Here is a 17,922-nt window from a genome sequence, read left to right on the forward strand (position 1 = left end):
GATTCCCCTGGCTCAGCCTCTGGAGTAGCTGGGACCGCAGATGCATGCCACCACACTGGCTAATTTTTTCTATTTTAGTAAATTCAAGGTTTCACCGTGTTGGCCAGGATGGTCTTGATCTGTTGACCTCGTGATCTGCCCGCTTTGGCCTCCCGAAGTGTTGGGATTACAGGCGTGAGCCGCCGTGCCTGGCCTAATTGTCATCTTAAAAGCTTGGAGCTTTCTCTTTTTTCAGGCTTCTACTTTCTTTTCTCTACACACATCAGTAACAGTCCTTTTAGCCCCCTTAGTTCATTCCCAGCAGACCAGATAATTTAGAATTCTAATAATTTATTATGATGAAATTGATGGGGCTCTTAGACTTGATAAATTGGTTTAAATCAGCCCTTGCAAGTTATTTCAGAGATAAATTAGCTCTAAAGAACATATTCTGAGGAAAGCAGAACTTGTGGTTAACGTTGCAAGATTGTTGTTTCTCTGGTTTTTTTAATCTTTGAATCCTGTGGGTGTTCATTACTATCCAATGCAAGATCATCATACCAGTGTTTGCATTTTATAGCAGTGTTAGCGTGGAACACAGATAAGCAAAAAAAAAAAAAAAAAAAAAAAAGTCATTATTTCACTCAGAAATAACCACTGTTGATATGTTACATATATTCTTTTTCACCGGTGTGTGCATTTGACTATACATTTACAAAATGTAATCCTAAAGGAAATACTATTTTATGTCTTGCCTTTTTCAATTAATAAATTGGTTTTTTTAATTTCTTCTCATTTTCAGTATGCCACTGTCTAGATTCTGGTTACTTCTGCTATTCTTGCCTTCTCATATCTCTGTCCTCTCTCTCATCAGATACCCTTCTATCAAGGAATGTTGATGCTTTAGTGTAGTCAGCTATGATCTTCTCATTCTGTCTTTTCTTTCTTGGTCTTTGACACTAGATACTCAACATCCCACCCCTAATTTGCCTGCCTCACCCTCGGTGAAACTCTTTTCTATAGAGCTAGAAGCACAGCAAGAGAGATGCCTTTTTCCTGGATACTTTTCAGAAATACATTGCACCTAATACCTGGGGGAAGCTATCCTTTAGCCAAGTTTTTTGAATGAAACCATTCATTCAAAGTACTGTCAGCTGTAGCAGTACTTTGTAAGCTTGACTGATTTTCCTGGAACTCCATAGTCTCTCAAGTCGAAATTTGAAATTGCATTAAGGTGTATTAAGCATGTATCTTCTATGTATTGTTAAATTCCTAAACAGAATACTGATTAACAAAATGTTAATTTTCAGTCAGCATATAACTAAGGAGTTATACTAGATAAGTTTTTCTTTTTTTAATGCTCCTAGTTGAATACTACTGGTTTTCTGATAGAAGTAGGACTTTCTGGAAGTGTTTATCTATACTTTTTTAAAAATTTGTGAAAACTGATAACCTATGTTTGTTTCACATCTAACTGATTATATCTTAAAAGCAACTACTAAGGTGTTTATTTGTTTGTTTTTTAATCTTATTTAGCAACAGCCAACTCAGTTTATAAATCCAGAAACACCTGGCTATGTTGGATTTGCAAATCTCCCCAATCAAGTTCACCGAAAATCAGTGAAAAAAGGTTTTGAGTTCACACTGATGGTGGTCGGTAAGAAATTAATCTATAGTTTCCAACTTAATAAATATCTCCCCTTTCCAGTCTCTGGAGTATGATAACGTGACCTATAAAGTAAGAGGAAAATTTGGCAGAGTCAAATAACTTGAGAATTTGAACAAATATATGTATATTCATTAGAAAATTTTTCTCAGGAGCAAAATTATTTTTCTGTCACTTCCTTATTTATTTGTAGTGAAAGTTTACTCATTGTGTCAGCTAGGCTCCAGAATGGCCCCCAGTGATTCTTATCTCCTGGTATTCACAACTTTCTTGTCCCTTCCTGCATTGAATAGGGTTTTACCTGTGTAGCCAGCAGGACATTGTGGAGATGAAAGTGTGTCATTTTCTAAGACTAGGTCATAAAAGGCATTGTGGCCCCCCACCTTGCCTCTTCTCAAATTACTCACTCTGGAGGAAGCCAGCTGTCATGTCAAGAGAACACTCAAGTAGCCTTACAGGGAAGCCCACCAAGTAAGGAACCAAGGCCTGCCAATGGCTGTGTTAAGTGACCCATTTCAGAAATATCCCCCAGGCCAGGCATGGTGGCTCACACCTGTAATCTTAGCACCTCGGGAGGCCGAGGCAGGCAGGAGTTGAAGATCAGGCTGGGCAACATGGTGAAACCCTGTCTCTACAGAAAATATGAAAACTAGCCAGGCATGGTGGCATGTACCTGTAGTTCCTCTCACCTGAGCCCAGGAGGTTGAGGCTGCAGTAAGCTGAGATCATGCCACTGCACTCAAGCCTCAAGCCTGGGTGACAGAATGAAACCTTGTCTCAAAAAAAAAAATCCAGGCATTTACAGTGTAACATTCACAATATCTAATGTCTAACAGAAAATTGTGTGGCATCAAAGAAACAAAAACTGTACATAATCAGGAAAAAAAGCAGGCAATAGAAACAGATCCAGAAATGACAGAAATGATAGAATTGGCAAAGAAGAACTGTATTACTTAAAGGAAAGCATGAGTGTAATAAGATAAAGGAAAGATACAACAGAGAACCAAGTGGAACTTCTAAAGATTAAAATACAACTGAAATAAGAAATTTTCATGATAAGCCTGACAGCACATTATACACTGCAGGAGAAAAAGGGCAGTAGAAGCACAGTAAGGGAAAAGCTGGAAAAAAAAAGAAATTGAATGTGTCCTCAATGTCCTTTGGTACACTGTAAGCAGTCTAATATATGGATTATATTCACAGAGAAGACAGGAAAGCAAAAAAAAAAAATCATGAAAAAATAATGCCTGGGAATTGTCCAATTTTCAGCAAAGTTGTAAATGCACAGATCCAAGAAGCGTGGCAATACCAGGCAAAATAAATATAAAGAAAACTACACCAGGACGCACCATAACACGCTACCAGAAACTACTGATGAAACAACAAGCAGAAGAAATAATAGAGAAAAGCACACCAAAGCATGTAATAAGCAATAGATCATAGATAAACAGAAAGGTCTTTAAAAGTAGCCAGAACAGGCCTGGTGTGGTGGCTCGTGCCTGTAATCCTAGCATTTTGGGAGGCCAAGATGGGTGGATCACTTCAGCCCAGGAGTTCAAGACCAGTTCAAGAGCAACATGGTGAAACCCTGTCTGTACAAAAGATATAAAAATTAGCCAGCCTTGGTAGGGGATGCCTGTAGTCACAGCTACTTGAGAGGCTGAGGTAGGAGGATCACCTCAGTCTGAGACGTCAAGCCTATGGTGAGCTGTGATTGTGCCACTGCGTTCCAGCCTGGGTGGCAGAGTGAGACCCTGTCTCAAGAAAAGAAAAAAAAAAGTAGCCAGAATAAAGAAATTTATTACATACAGGGGATTGAAGATAAGAGGAGTGACCACTGAATTGTCATTAGGAATAATGTAACTGGTCGGACGTGATGGCTCATGCCTGTAATCCCAGCATTCTGGGAGGCAAAAGCGGGCGGATCACTTGAGGTCAGGAGTTTGAGACCAGCCTGGCCAACATGGCAAAACCCCATCTCTACTAAAAATACAAAAATCTGGGCGTGGTGATGTGTGCCTGTGACCTAGCTACTTGGGAGGCTGAGGCCAGGAATATCACTTGAACCAGGGAGGCAGAGGTTGCAGTGAGCCGAGATTGTGCCACAGCACTTCAGTCTGGCAACAGAGCAAGACTCCGTCTCAAAAAATAAAATTAAGTAGAAATTGGCTGGGCACGGTGGCTCATGCCTGTAATCACAGCATCTTGGGAGGCTGAGGTGGGCAGATCACCTGAGGTTGGGAGTTCGAGACCAGCGTGACCAACATGGAGAAATCCTGTCTTTACTAAAAAAAAAATACTAAATTAGCTGGGCGTGTTGTCACATGCCTGTAATCCCAGCTACTCGGGAGGCTGAGGCTGGAGAATCACTTGAACCTAGGGGGTGGAGGTTGCAGTGAGCCGAGATCCCGTCATTGCACTCCAGCCAGGGCAACAAGAGAGAAACTCCCATCTCAAAACACGGTGGCTCACGCCTGTAATCCCAGCACTTCAGGAGGCGAGGCGGATGGATCACCAGAGGTGGGAAGTTCGAGACCAGCCTGACCAACATGGAGAAACCCCGTCTCTAGTAAAAATACAAAATTAGCCAGGCGTGGTGGTGCAGGCCTGTAATCCTAGTTGCTTGGGAGAATCACTTCAACCCGGGAGGTGGAGGTTGCGGTGAGCCGAGATCGTGCCATTGCACTCCAGCCTGGGCAACAAGAGCGAAACTCCATCTCACACACACAAAAAGAAAGGTAGAGATTTAGAAATGAGGAAAGGTGTATGTGGCGGGGAGTAGAAGTCATGTAAATCTTTTTATTTTTTTTTTTGAGACGGAGTCTCGCTCTGTCGCCCACGCTGGAGTGCAGTGGCGCCATCTCAGCTCACTGCAAGCTCCGCCTCCTGGGTTCACGCCATTCTTCTGCCTCAGCCTCCCGAGTAGCTAAGATTACAGGCGCCCGCCACCGCGCCCGGCTAATTTTGTTTTTGTATTTTTAGTAGAGACGGGGTTTCACCATGTTAGCCATGATGGTCTCGATCTGACTTCGTGATCCGCCCGCCTCGGCCTCCCAAAGTGCTGGGATTAATATAAATCTTACACAGACTTCTTCACGAAATAGATGAGTAGGAAACACCTACCAGCCTATTTTATTAAGCCAGCATTATCCTATTACAAATGACAAGAAAACTACAGACTAATATATGTTAGAAATGCTTGTTCCTTGGTGCCATAAAGAAATAGCACTTGAACATAAATTGAGTTTCCTCAGCAAGGCCATTTTTACTTTCTACAGAAAGGGTACACTCACCAGCAGTTCTGTCGAGAGAGTACGCCGAACAAAGAGGATCATTTATAACCTGGGTCATTTATAACCTGATGCATCTACCTTACTGCTGTGTCCGGTTTCCATTGGCTGGAACGGGAGCTCACGTTCTGTATTTGTCCTGATTGGCTGGCAACTTAGAACTTTTTAAAAGAGGCAAAGGCAGAGGAGAACGAAGGAAGGAGGAATGTTGAGAAAGGTAAAATCACCTTCAAATAAGGAAGAGCAACAGGCTATGACCTAATGCTTGCTTGGACCAGCATAAGCATGCCAGGGCAAATGTTTAGGCTGAATTGTGGGAGCTAAGAACATAAAGTACATTGATTTCCTCGCTACGGCTAGCAGATGTTTCAGAATGTTAGCACAAGTCTTTGAATAAATGTTACTTCTAAGAGAAGTTAGTATTTATTCCTAATTAGACAGGGAGGAAAGTCTTTAAAGAGGAGCCTCTACTTTACTTTTTACATATACACAAGCTAGACGTGGACATCTTAATTAAATCTTACCAAGTCCAGCAATATATGTAAATAAAAAGACAATGCACTGAGTTCTGCTATGATGCAACCCGTGTGTTTCTAAAAAAATCACCATGCCATACAGCATGATGAATAAACACCACAGGGCTTACGGAGAAAATTAGGGACACAATACTCAGAATCTTCATCAGCGACACAATGGGGAAAAGATAGGAACATAAGAATTATACCAGTCCACATGCAAATGGTTAAAAATAATTACTGCACCATAGAAGCCCTGAGGTTGGTTTGTGCAAGTGGACATCAGGAGGGTTGCAACTTGTGCGCTTCTGTGTAGCTGTGGAAGGAGGATTTTCTAAAGTTGGAAAGTCGTAACACTTGGTGTAAATGGGTGTGGCTCATAACCGGCAGTGAAGAAAGATAGCTGATAGATATTTAGGGGTGTGTGTTGGGAGTATCCCCAAGTGGTTTGATTCTGTTGGATGCAGAATTAAACACAGTTTTCTGTATTCACCTAGTTTCTCACCGATTAGATCATATAAGCAAATATGAAATTTGTATTACACTGCTATTGTTCCTTAATATATCAATCCCATTGGAACAAATTCTCATTTTCAAATTAGGACTGACTAAACAAATGGAGTTTATCTTAGGAATACATGATGCAACATTCAGAGTCATTGTCATTCAGTGTAGTTATCAAGGAGGAAGATGATGTTAGCTGAAAAACGAATTTGTAAACATTCAGGACCCACTGAAGATAAGAAATTAGGCTAAGTGCGGTGGCTCACACCTGTAATCCCAGCACTTTGGGAGTCCGAGGCTGGCAGATCACCTGAGGTCAGGAGTTTAAGACCAGCCCCCCCAACATGGTAAAACTTCATCTCTTTAGTACTTTTGTAAAGGACTGAAATTAGCTGGCCATGATGGTGGGTGCCTGTAATTTCAGCTACGCTGGAGGCTGAGGCGGGAGAATCGCTTGAATCCGGGAGGGGGAGGTTTCAGTGAGCTGAGGTTATGCCATTGCACTCCAGCCTGCATGACGGAGCGGAGCGAGACTCCGTCTCAAAAAAAAAAAAAAGAAAATCGCAAACGAGAGTATTAATAATTTTAAGACAGTACCACTTAACAGTCACAAAAAATATTGTTCAGAGATAAATTTAACAAAACGTGCAAGACCTGTACACTGAAAACTACAAAACAGTGCTGAGAGAAATTAAAATCTAAAGTTGTAAGATCTGCCCAATTTGTGGATTGGAACTATTATGCCCTTTCTCCCCCAAATTGTCCCATATTTTTTATGAGACAGTCTTGCTCTGTCATCCAGGCTAGAGTGCAGTGGTATGATTTTGGCAACCTCCACCTCCCAGGTTTAAGTGATTCTCGTTTCTCAGCCTCCCCAAGTAGCTGGGACTACAGGCATGCGCCACCATGCCCATCTAATTTTTGTATTTTTAGTAGAAATGGCATTTTGTCATATTGGCCAGGCTGGTGTTAAACTCCTAGCCTGAAGTGATCCACCCTTCTCAGCTTCCCAAAGTACAAGGATTACTACTGGCATGAGCCACAGCGTCCAGCCCCAACTTTCAGAAATAAAAATTAAAAAGCTGATTTTGAAGTTTAAATGTAAATGTAGAGGGCCTAGAACAGACAAAAACAGTTTAGAAAAAGAGCAGAGTTGGAGGATTACAGTCTCTGATTTCAAGACTTAACAGCAGTAATCAAGACAGTGTGGTAAGGGTAGATACACAGATCTACTGAACAGAGCAGCAGCCAAGAAGTAGACCCATCAATATAATAAGTTCAGTTGTTTTTTTTGTTTTGTTTTTTGAGAAAAAAGCCAAGTTGATTCAATGGGAGCAAGGTTAATCTTTTTACAGTCTGTAACAACTAGATGATTATGTGTGAAAAAATGAACTTCAACTCCTGCTTCACGCTGTATATCACAATTAACCTGAAATTATAGATTTAAATGTAAAGCTATAAAAATTCTACAAGAAAATGGGCAAAAAAATTTTATGACTTTGTAGTAAGCAGATTTCTTAGGACATGAAGAACAGAAATTATAAAAACAATTGTGCATTATTAAGTTTGCCTTCTTGAAAAGACATCAATAGGAAAATAAAATGTGAAGAACTCAGAAAGTATTCATAGTACCATATCTGACAAAGGATATGTGTCCAGAATATATAAAAATATTGTACAGGTCAGTAAGACAAGTGACCCACTTACAAAGAGGGAGCAAAAGATCTGAATAGACATTTCATAGGAAGATAAAACAAATAGCCGGTAAACCCACATAAAGATGTCCTCATCTTTGGTGGTCAGGGGAATATGCATTGAAACCACGAGATGCCACTACACAGCCACTAAGAGGGAGGCACTCCAGGTGTCAGCAAGGATGTGAAACAACTGGAACTCTTATTAGTGAGCATGTGAAAATGCCACAACCAGTATGGAAGCCAGCTTGGTAACTTCCTTAACAGTTAAGACCCAGCAAAACCGCTTATATGTGTTTACCCACAAGAAATGAAAACATGTCGGTAAAGATTTGTATATGAATATTCATAGCTGCTTTTCTCAAAATAGCCCCAAACTGGGGACAGCAGAGGTATCTAGAGAGTGGGTTTAACAAATTGTGGTGTAGCCATACAATGGAATATTGCCAGGCACTACAAAGAAACGGACTACTCATAGATGCAACAACATGCATCAGTCTCAGAGCTTTGTTGAGCAAAAGCAGCCAAACACAAAATAGGCCATGTTGTATGATGCCATTTTAAAGTTTTAGAATAAGCAAAGCTGATAGATAGTGACAAAGTAGATTGGTGTTTGCCTGCAGTGGGGACTGGAGAGGGTAGACTTCACAGTTACACAAAGCAACTCTAGGGTTATGAAAATAATCTTTATCTTGAGTGGAGTTTGGTTATCTGAGTATCTACTTTTGTCAAAACTACAGTTTAAATGGGTGTATTTTAGTTTTTGTACATCGTGCCTCAATAAAGTGGATTTAAAAGAAAGCAGGTAGGGGGTTGAGGGTGAGTAGTGAAAAGTGGAACTGGGAAGCCACAAGAATCCTCAACTTTTAAATTGTAGTATTAATAGCTCAAGAAAAATGGGTATATCAGGAAAACCCTAACACACCTAATTAGTAAATGAGAGACTATTGAAGAGGAAAGGCATAGTTTTTAAAATTGTGTCAGACTTCTAAAGAAATAGGTAAAGGAGCAAAAATGTAAAGGGGCATTGCACCACAGTTTATTAAAAGGATGACTTAATGGGATAATAGGCATTTAGTCAAATTTTTACACTCATATTTAGGCATGTTCAACACATTATTCTCTTCATGTGTGAAAATTGCAGTTCACTTAAAATGCAGTCCTAATTTTGTATGTCTGCACATTTCTTTTTTTGTTTTGTTTTGTTTTGTTTTCTGAGATGGAGTCTCTCTCAGTCGCCCACACTGGAGTGCAGTGGTGTGATCTCGGCTCACTGCAAGCTCCGCCTCCCGGGTTCACGCCATTCTCCTGCCTCAGCCTCCCAAGTAGCTGGGACTATAGGCGCCCGCCACCACACCCGGCTAATTTTTTGTATTTTTAGTAGGGGCGGGGTTTCACCATGTTAGCCAGAATGGTCTTGATCTCCTGACCTCATGATCCGCCCGCCTCAGCCTCCCAAAGTGCTGGGATTACAGGCGTGGGCCACCGCGCTTGGCTGTGGGTCTGCACATTTCAAATTCACTTATTTGTTCTTGATTTTTCCAGAATTGTTTTATTCTGTAAGGGACAGGGTCTCACTCTGTCACCCAGGCTGAAGTGCAGTGGCATGATCATAGCCTGCTGGAATCTCTAACTCCTGGGCTTAAGCAATCCTTCTGCCCTAGCCTCCCAAGTAGCTGGTACTCTAGGTACAGGCCACGACACCTGGCTAAGGTTTTGGGATTTTTTTACTTTGTTTTGATTTTTTGGGAGATGGGGGTCTCACTATTTTGCCCAGGCGGGGTCTTGAATTCTTAGCCTCAAGTGATCCTCCAGCCTTGGTCTCCTAAAGTGCTGGGATTATAGGTGTGAGCCACTGTGCCCAGGCAGAAATAATAATTTTTCAAAAGAGATGTGTACTCCTTCCTCATGCTTTGCAGAACTTAACAGAGGGTGGTTTAGGGTACCCGGGGGACAGTCCAGCACCAGTAGTACCAAGATCAGAAGCACTTCTCCATGCAAAATTAAGACTTAGGTGATAACCTACAATGAAGCAGTGGAATTTGTGCTTCCTTCAAATGTAAAATTTAATTTTTGGTACTTTGCATCTTTTTTGAAGTTAAATTTCAAATATTCAGAATATGTAGTCACAGTAGTTGAGAGATTCTCACCTCACTGAAAGCTTACATGGATATGTGTCACCTGAATTAGTCATGTGAACGCAACAAAGTGAGCGGGAAAGTTGCCTGACATATGGCAGTTGCCAGTGCTGGGAAACGGGGATGGGTTTAAAGCAGGAAGAAGACAAGGTGGCAGAAGGGGAGGTTGCAGAGTGAGGGTGTGCAGGTGAGCCCACCGGACCACAGGCCCTGTCCTGCTCACCCATTTCTGCAGCTCGGGAAGCACAAGTGTTGTTGACACTATAGGATAGATATATTCAGTTTTCTGAAAATGTGGTGAGTTTAGTGACTAGCAGAACTGATCATTGAAAACCTGCTTTGCAGGCCGGGCGCGGTGGCTCACGCTTGTAATCCCAGCACTTTGGGAGGCCGAGGCGGGCGGATCACGAGGTCAGGAGATCGAGACCACGGTGAAACCCCGTCTCTACTAAAAATACAAAAAAATTAGCCGGGCGTAGTGGCGGGCGCCTGTAGTCCCAGCTACTCGGAGAGGCTGAGGCAGGAGAATGGCGTGAACCCTGGAGGTGGAGCTTGCAGTGAGCCGAGATCGCGCCACTGCACTCCAGCCTGGGCGACAGAGCGAGACTCCGTCTCAAAAAAAAAAAAAAAAAACCTGCTTTGCATTCTATTTGCCAAAAATAAAAACCAACCTCTAAAGTACATTCCTCACATTTGTGAACAGTTGTGTTTCTAATCATGCGATGTTCAAGTTCTGTAGTTTCATAGACCTGGATTCAAATCTTGGCCCTGCTCTGGATAGTACTCTGACCTTGGGCAAATTAGAGTTTCTTTGAGTACCCTCAAAGATCATACTGCAAACGTAGTAGTACTGTAGGTACTAAACAACTAATGATGTTTGTGAGGTACTTAGCCCGGTACCAGGCCTTGTGTAAACACTTAACCGATTCAGTGGTGTCATATGGATAAGGTCATGACAAGGTTTTTCTTTTTATTTAAAGGTGAATCAGGTCTAGGAAAATCAACTCTCATAAACAGCCTATTCCTAACTGATCTCTACCCAGAAAGAGTCATACCTGGAGCAGCAGGTAAAAACATTGCTATGTTACTGTAAGTGTAATTCTACATGAAAGATGCTGAAGACTGCCTAATTAATATTTTATGTCTTAGCTCTGTGTTTTGTTTGTTCTTGTTCAGCTTTGAACACAAGGAGAACACTTTTAATGGGGTAGGTGTGCTGCACCGAGGTCCTTGGATTTGGATTGTAGACTTTCTTTGACACGTATCCATGGATCCATCCTCTCTGAGTTTATTTTGTCTGTAAAATGTAATAAGTAGTTTCTGCCTATGTTAAATATTTGATGGAAGGATTAAGTGAGAATGTTTTACATCAAAAATGCTGTGTAACTAGAAGATTACTAGGATAGATGTTCTAATTCATCTACTGTCAGGAAGTTCCAGCACAGGACACCAGCATCCACAAATGACTGTTGAATGAATTAGGCACACATAGTGAGAGCCTAGGACTTGGGCTGCTACAAGAATATGTAGCCCTTTCAGAATATTTTTGAATTCTGTTTTTAAATGAATTCGTAAATTGCTTTCTTTTTCCCAGGAACAGAAATTATAATTTTTAATATTTGTGTTTTTAACCTTCCCCAGTAGCACAATAATCTTAGCTTTAACCTTCCCCATTCTGACTTATCTGGGATCATTTTTGCATAATCCCCATGGTGTCTTTGGAGAACCTACCAATGCAGAGAGGTAGTAGACTCTGAAGTCACTTGTTGTAAGAGTGTTATTAACGTGAGCTTTCCTCTTCGCATGCTGCTTATATTCCCTATTAAGTTTGTTTCTTTTCTAGAAAAAATTGAAAGAACCGTCCAGATTGAGGCTTCAACTGTTGAAATTGAAGAGCGAGGGGTCAAGCTACGCCTGACAGTGGTCGATACCCCTGGCTATGGTGATGCTATCAACTGCAGAGATTGGTATGCACCCCCGTGCCCGGGGATCTGCATTTGTTTATTTAATGTACTTAAATTTATAGGTAGTGTTAATGAGTGATTATTAAGTTTGGGATTGCTGTATATAATAAAACAGCTAGACAATTTAAAGCGTGTTAAATGTTGATTTTTTTAAATAAGGAATTTTATGGAGAGTAATTTTTTTCTGGTACTGTACTGTGATTTGAGATCGCAAAGCCAGTCATCCATAGACTGCTAGTATAAGTGAAACACCTGGATTTGAGCCGTGGCTGGTGAACAAGATACTGTAGTACCTCCTTTCTGCATGGAAGGAAGTGACACCTGTTAGAGAGTGGGTTGAGTCACAGTGTCTAAATGACCACTCATTGGCATCATCTTCACAAATAAGGAAATGAAGAAGTAGAAGATAGAGCAGTCTGTCACCTGTACTGTGCAAAGAATGCCGCTTTTGTTGTACAAACTCCCTCCTGGTTCTAATCCTGTCAACATAAAGCATCAGCTTTCCACCACTAGATGAAAAGGGGAAGGTTCTGTTGTCTTTCTCCTACATTGAGGAATTTCTCCCTTCTTACATGTGAAAGTGCTGTACTGTTTCCCAGCTCAGATAAATGCTGTTTCCCAGCTCAGATAAATGCTGTTTCCCAGCTCAGATAAATGCTGTTTCCCAGCTCAGATAAATGCTGTTTCCCAGCTCAGATAAATGCTGTTTCCCAGCTCAGATAAACCTGCTTTTGACCCATGTTTTCTACCACCCTGTTCCTCTGCCCCTCTTCACAGTCACGTTCCTGAAAAAAATTGGCAGCCCTGGCCGGGTGTGGTGGCTCACGCCTGTAATCCCAGCACTTTGGGAGACTGAGGTGGGCTGATCACAAGGTCAGGAGTTCGAGACCAGCCTGGCCAACATGGTGAAACCCTGTCTCTACTAAAAATACAAAAATAAGCTGGGTGTGGTGGCGTGTGCCTATAATCCCAGCTACTCGGGAGGCGGAAGCAGGAGAATGCTTGAAGCCTGGAAGCGGAGGTTGCAGTGAGCCGAGATCACGCCACTGCACTCCAACCTGGGCAACAGCACAAGACTCAGTCCCAAAAAAAACAGAATTGGCAGCCCTGTCTACACTGGCCCTCTCTCAGGTGCATCATAACCTATTCCATTCAGGCTTTTGACTCTCAGCACTTAGGGGCAGTTATGCTTGGCATAGTTTCCAAAAACTTCCATTTGCCAAATCTAGGAGTCAGTCTTCTGTTCTCATCTTGAAAATGAATTATTAAATTATATATATTTGGGCGGAAGCACTTGTTTTCCCTTTGAAGTCAGGGACCCCCTGTTTTATACCCTATGATTATTGTTAATGTTTCTGTTTCTCTCAGTTTTAAGACAATTATCTCCTATATTGATGAGCAATTTGAGAGGTACCTGCATGACGAGAGCGGCTTGAACAGGCGGCACATCATTGATAATAGGGTGCATTGTTGCTTTTACTTTATTTCGCCTTTTGGACATGGGTAAGTAATTGTTTACCGTGGAGAAATGCTTTACTACATGGGTTTGTAAGTTTTACCCAAACTGTATTTTAATATAAGAATTAAGATAATTTGAGAGAGAAGAGTTTTGTATGTATTTTTTTTAAATAAGTGACACTTCTAAAATTAATTTTAGACTTAAGCCCTTAGACGTGGCGTTTATGAAGGCAATACACAACAAGGTGAATATTGTGCCTGTCATTGCAAAAGCTGACACTCTCACTCTGAAGGAACGGGAGCGACTGAAGAAAAGGGTGAGTGAAGCTGGCCTCCTGCTCCCCCTCTGGGTGCGACTCGGGGGCATGGGGATGAAGAACGGAGTGTGTTCGCAGGCTCAGTCTGCTCAGGTGTCGGGAGGCAGGGCGGGAGAATTTTTCCTGCATTTTAGTGGTGGTTTTCAAGGAGAACCTAATAGTTACAAAGTTTAATTTTTGCCTTCATGAAGGTATCAAATTTCTATTCGTTAAATTCTTATATTTAAAATGTCCTCAGTGAGTAGCAGTTGGTTACACACAAGTACATTCCATGGGAGTTAAATGACTCAAATACAGAAATGTGATCTCTCCATGAAGTTTGTTATTTTACCTAAATTCTTTACTGCAAATGACCCATACAAGGATGTATCTTAAGTAGACTGGTTCTCTGTTCTGTTTGGAAACATAGCAGTTGTCAGCCAGCGAAGCGTCTCTCACCCCCCCAGCAGCTCCTGTGGTGTCCCAGTTTTAGTGCCCTCTTCCGTGTGTGTCTGTAAAGCCTCTTTATTGATTCTCTGCTATATATTTTTAAATTGCTTACTTTGTTCTAATTATATGCTCCTTAAGAAAGTCCAAATAGTTTATATATGCTAAACTCTAAAAATACAAATCCCTAACTGAACATACCGGTATGTGCATAAAAATACAAATCCCTAACTGAACATACCGGTATGTGCATAAAAATACAAATCGCTAACTGAACATACCGGTATGTGCATAAAAATACAAATCTCTAACTGAACATACCGGTACGTGCATAAAAATACGATCCCTAAATGAACATACCGATATGTGCATGTAATCCCAGTTGCTGGGGCAGGGTAGGGGGATACAGCAGGGGGTTGAGGCAGGAGGATCACTTGAGCCCAGAAGTTAGAGGCCAACTTCAGCAACATAGCAATACCCTGTCTCTAAAAAAAAAAAAAAGGTTTTTTAATAAAAGAATTTTCTAGGCTGGGTGTGGTGGCTCACGCCTGTAATCCCAGCACTTTGGAAAGCTGAGGCAGGCAGATCTCCAGAGGTCAGGAGGTCGAGACCAGCCTGGCCAACATGGGAAAACTCCATCTCTAAAAAATTACAAAAATTAGCTGGGCGTGGTGGCGGGCACCTGTAGTCCCAGCTACTCAGGAGGCTGAAGCAAAAGAATCGCTTCAACCCAGGGGGCGGAGGTTGTTTGCAGTCCAGCCTGGGTGACAGAGCAAGACTCCGTCCCAAGGAAAAAAAAAAAAAAAAAAAAAAATCTGTAATTACCCACAGAAAGAACAACTGTTAAGTGTATATCCTTCTATAACATAGCTTATGTTTTTGGTTTTGCAGAATGAAATCACATAGTAATACTGTTCTGCCATTTGATTTTTCTATTTAAAAATATTTGGAAGCATCCTCATATATACTGTATCCTAATTCTTACTGGATGCACAGCATTCCACTGTATGAATATACTCTAACTTGTCCAGTTTCCTGTTGTTGGATATTTGGCTTACTTTTTGTTTTGCTCTGGCCCCTTTTTTTCTTTGACCAAATTTACTGTTTCTTTGCCCCTTGATCGCTCCTTTTGCTAGTGATACCCTCTGCCTGGAACAGTCTTCCCTCAGAGATCTGTGTAGGCAACTCCCTCACTGAGCGCAGCGCTGCACACAAGATTTCACATCTCCATCCCCTGCTCTGCTGGTAGCACTCCCGCCACACCGCATAAAGTGTATTTTTTGGCTTCTCCTGACCCCTGACCTCAGGTCCTGAGATCAGGAATCTGCTTTGTTCACTTACATATTCCCAGAGTTCCAAATAATGTCTGGCACATAATAGATTTGTTGCATAATTGTTGTAATGAACATTGGTGCACATCTGTCTTTTCACAATTGTGTGAGCCAAACGAATTCTTAGGAAATAAGTATACATTTAAATTTTTGAAGGATGACTAAATTTGCTCTAAAGTAAGTTTGTAACAATTTACATTTCCAAAGTGTACTCTTCTCTCCACCCCCTAAAACTGTCATGGTTATGTTGCCAGTTTTTGTAATGTGTTTCCCGTCTGAGAAATTGTATCTCATTTGAATTTGCCTTTCCTTGATTGCCGATGTAAGTATCTGTCCTGGTGTTGATGTCGGTTGGTGTATTCTCTCAGGTTGCAGGGGCTTGGCTCTTGCTTTTTTATTGACTTAACAGATACACTTGTTATTTTTAGATGTTGACTATCACGCTGCAGATGATTTCACCTGGTTCGACTTTCATTTTTTCACATTTTTCTTGGTGCTTTTTTCCAAAGCAGTTTTTAAGCAGCATGTAGTCATGTTTGGCAGCCTTTTCCTAAATTGTCTCAAGTGCCTGCCAGTTTTTTAGGAAGTATTTGAACCTTTGAAGAACCCCTGGAAGCATAGACATTTTTATGCTAATAAATGCTGTAGCAATTCCCACTTAAGGGAACTTTACCTTTTGTACTCTGCTACATTAAATTTCTGTGAGGCAGAAATGGGGGTGGTGTCAGGGTTAGAATGCTCTAATTCTAATCTCTAATCCTGTGTCCAGAACATTTAGTGCTTGATTACAACATCTGAGATGAATTGAAATACTTCGAGCTTTTATCCTTTCCTTCTTGGGCCTCTTTAATCACTTCTCTTCCTCCAGTTTCTCCTTGATGCCTACCAGTTTGTTCATTCTGCCCTATCTAAAAGAACCTCTTGCCTCCTGCCAGCCTCTACTAGCCTCTTGCCTTCACCAGCCTTTCTTTTAGTCAGACACTTACTGGTAGCTGTTACCTGCCCTCCCCATGATCCTGTTCACTCAGGCTTCCTGTCATCCACCTGCAATTGCTCTCATGGGCTTGGCCAACAGTTCAGTTCTCAGATGTGGGCCCCACCTGTGGGGTTTGTGTGATTGGCAGTTCTACTCCTGAAACGTCCCTTTCTTGGCTGCTGAGCCACTGTGTTTGCTTTTCTATCTGCTGTTTTTTACCACCTTCCTTCCTGATCCCTGAAGGTCAGTATTCCTTAATATTATTTTGATCACATTATTTCTGTGGCTTCTGATTTGCCCTTCCAAGTATCTTATTTCTTGTTGTGAACCACATTTGCCCACAGGAGTCCTCTTTTGACCACCAATGAACTCCTGTCCTTCCAACTTCCCTGTCTCTTTAAAGGGTCCCACAATTCTTGAAATCATCCAGACTGAGAAATGTGTAAATTATGTTTTACTCATCACTTTCTGACTCCTCTCCTCACTTTTAAATAGCTTACTAAATGTTTCCGAACTCTTCTCTCCTCCAAAGTATAAGCTCCATCTTTATGAGGCCAGCATAGGACAAAAGATGAGGTTAGCATGGATGGATAATAGACCAGGAAAGGGGCTGTGAGATGAGGACAGGTGAGCAAGTTCATGTTTCTTATTGCTCAGTTTCTCCCGGAGATAAGATGGTTCCCCCCATTTAGGAATAAGGATTTATGAAAAGACTGAAGGTTGAGTTACAGAGTAAAGGGTGTAGAGGGGAGGGCCTTTTCTGGAGTTCTGAATTAGTGCAGACATTGCGCTAAGACCAAATCTCTGACCATTCAAGGCCCTTTTTAGATCATGTTAAGGCTTTCTATTCTTAAAAACCAGAAAGCAAATCCAGTGTACAGTTTGAGGTCGGGATATTTTCTGCTCATGTTGCTTTTGTTCTCTCTTCCCTGAATGGCTCAGGTACTGGGGTGAGACCAAACAAAACTGTGGCCTGCCTGGTTCCTGTTAGAATGCCCACCATGTAGTGGGCATTTGAGTGCTAGGGTTTTAAGTGATTGGATGAATGCATTCGTATTTCAACTTCAGCCCAGTTCTTTCTCCCCCCAAGCCCCATCCCCCACACTACTGCCTGCTTGATAGGTCAGATTGTGGGATTTTGCTGCTGACTGCTGGCTGCCTATTGAATGAAATACAGATCCCCAGGTCGCTAGCCTGGTATTCATGGTACTCTCCACTTTGTAACTCCAGTTTTTGTTCCCTTATCCAACTGGATGTCTTAGATTCCAACCTTTTGAATTTCTTGTTATTCTCAAAATCTGTGCCTTTGACGAGATTTTTTTTCTTTCTTTCTTTTTTTCCATCTGGTTACCTCTCCCTTCTCTCTGCTTTTAAGACTCCTGCCTGTTCTCCAGGGTCTTCTTATGCCTGTAACTTCTCTGTGGCAATTACCCCTTCTTGAGGTTGATTGTGGTATGATTTCCATTTTAGCTGTTGTGCTGGGGCTATTGTTAGTCCTCCTGCTGCTTTGTACATTGAGGGTAGTGGTGCATTATTGCTAATGTTATTTTTATTCTGTACAGAGGATCCTCAAAATTCAAGTATAAATACCTTTCTAGCAGTTTTATAATTTTTTTTTTTTTTTTTTTTTTGAGACGGAGTCTTGCTCCATCGCCCGGGCTGGA

The 17,922-nt window shown here is 41.6% G+C and overlaps 1 protein-coding gene across 3 annotated transcripts in view; it reads left to right on the forward strand.

Moving 5' to 3' along the window:
- SEPTIN2 (septin 2) overlaps positions 1 to 17,922 on the forward strand; it is a 38,388-nt gene that overhangs the window by 9,098 nt on the left and 11,368 nt on the right. For 2 of the 3 annotated variants that reach the window (XM_055291241.1, XM_063645365.1), the window contains exons 3-7: positions 1,516 to 1,636; positions 10,767 to 10,853; positions 11,630 to 11,753; positions 13,119 to 13,253; positions 13,408 to 13,525. In XM_055291241.1, coding sequence (XP_055147216.1) covers positions 1,516 to 1,636; positions 10,767 to 10,853; positions 11,630 to 11,753; positions 13,119 to 13,253; positions 13,408 to 13,525 — 585 coding nt within the window. Of the gene's footprint in view, positions 1 to 1,515; positions 1,637 to 2,050; positions 2,146 to 10,766; positions 10,854 to 11,629; positions 11,754 to 13,118; positions 13,254 to 13,407; positions 13,526 to 17,922 lie in introns of those variants that run through there. The other variant, XM_063645366.1, reaches the window with a different exon arrangement.

The sequence above is a fragment of the Symphalangus syndactylus genome, chromosome 8 (genome assembly GCF_028878055.3).
Source record: "Symphalangus syndactylus isolate Jambi chromosome 8, NHGRI_mSymSyn1-v2.1_pri, whole genome shotgun sequence".
NCBI lineage: Eukaryota > Metazoa > Chordata > Mammalia > Primates > Hylobatidae > Symphalangus > Symphalangus syndactylus.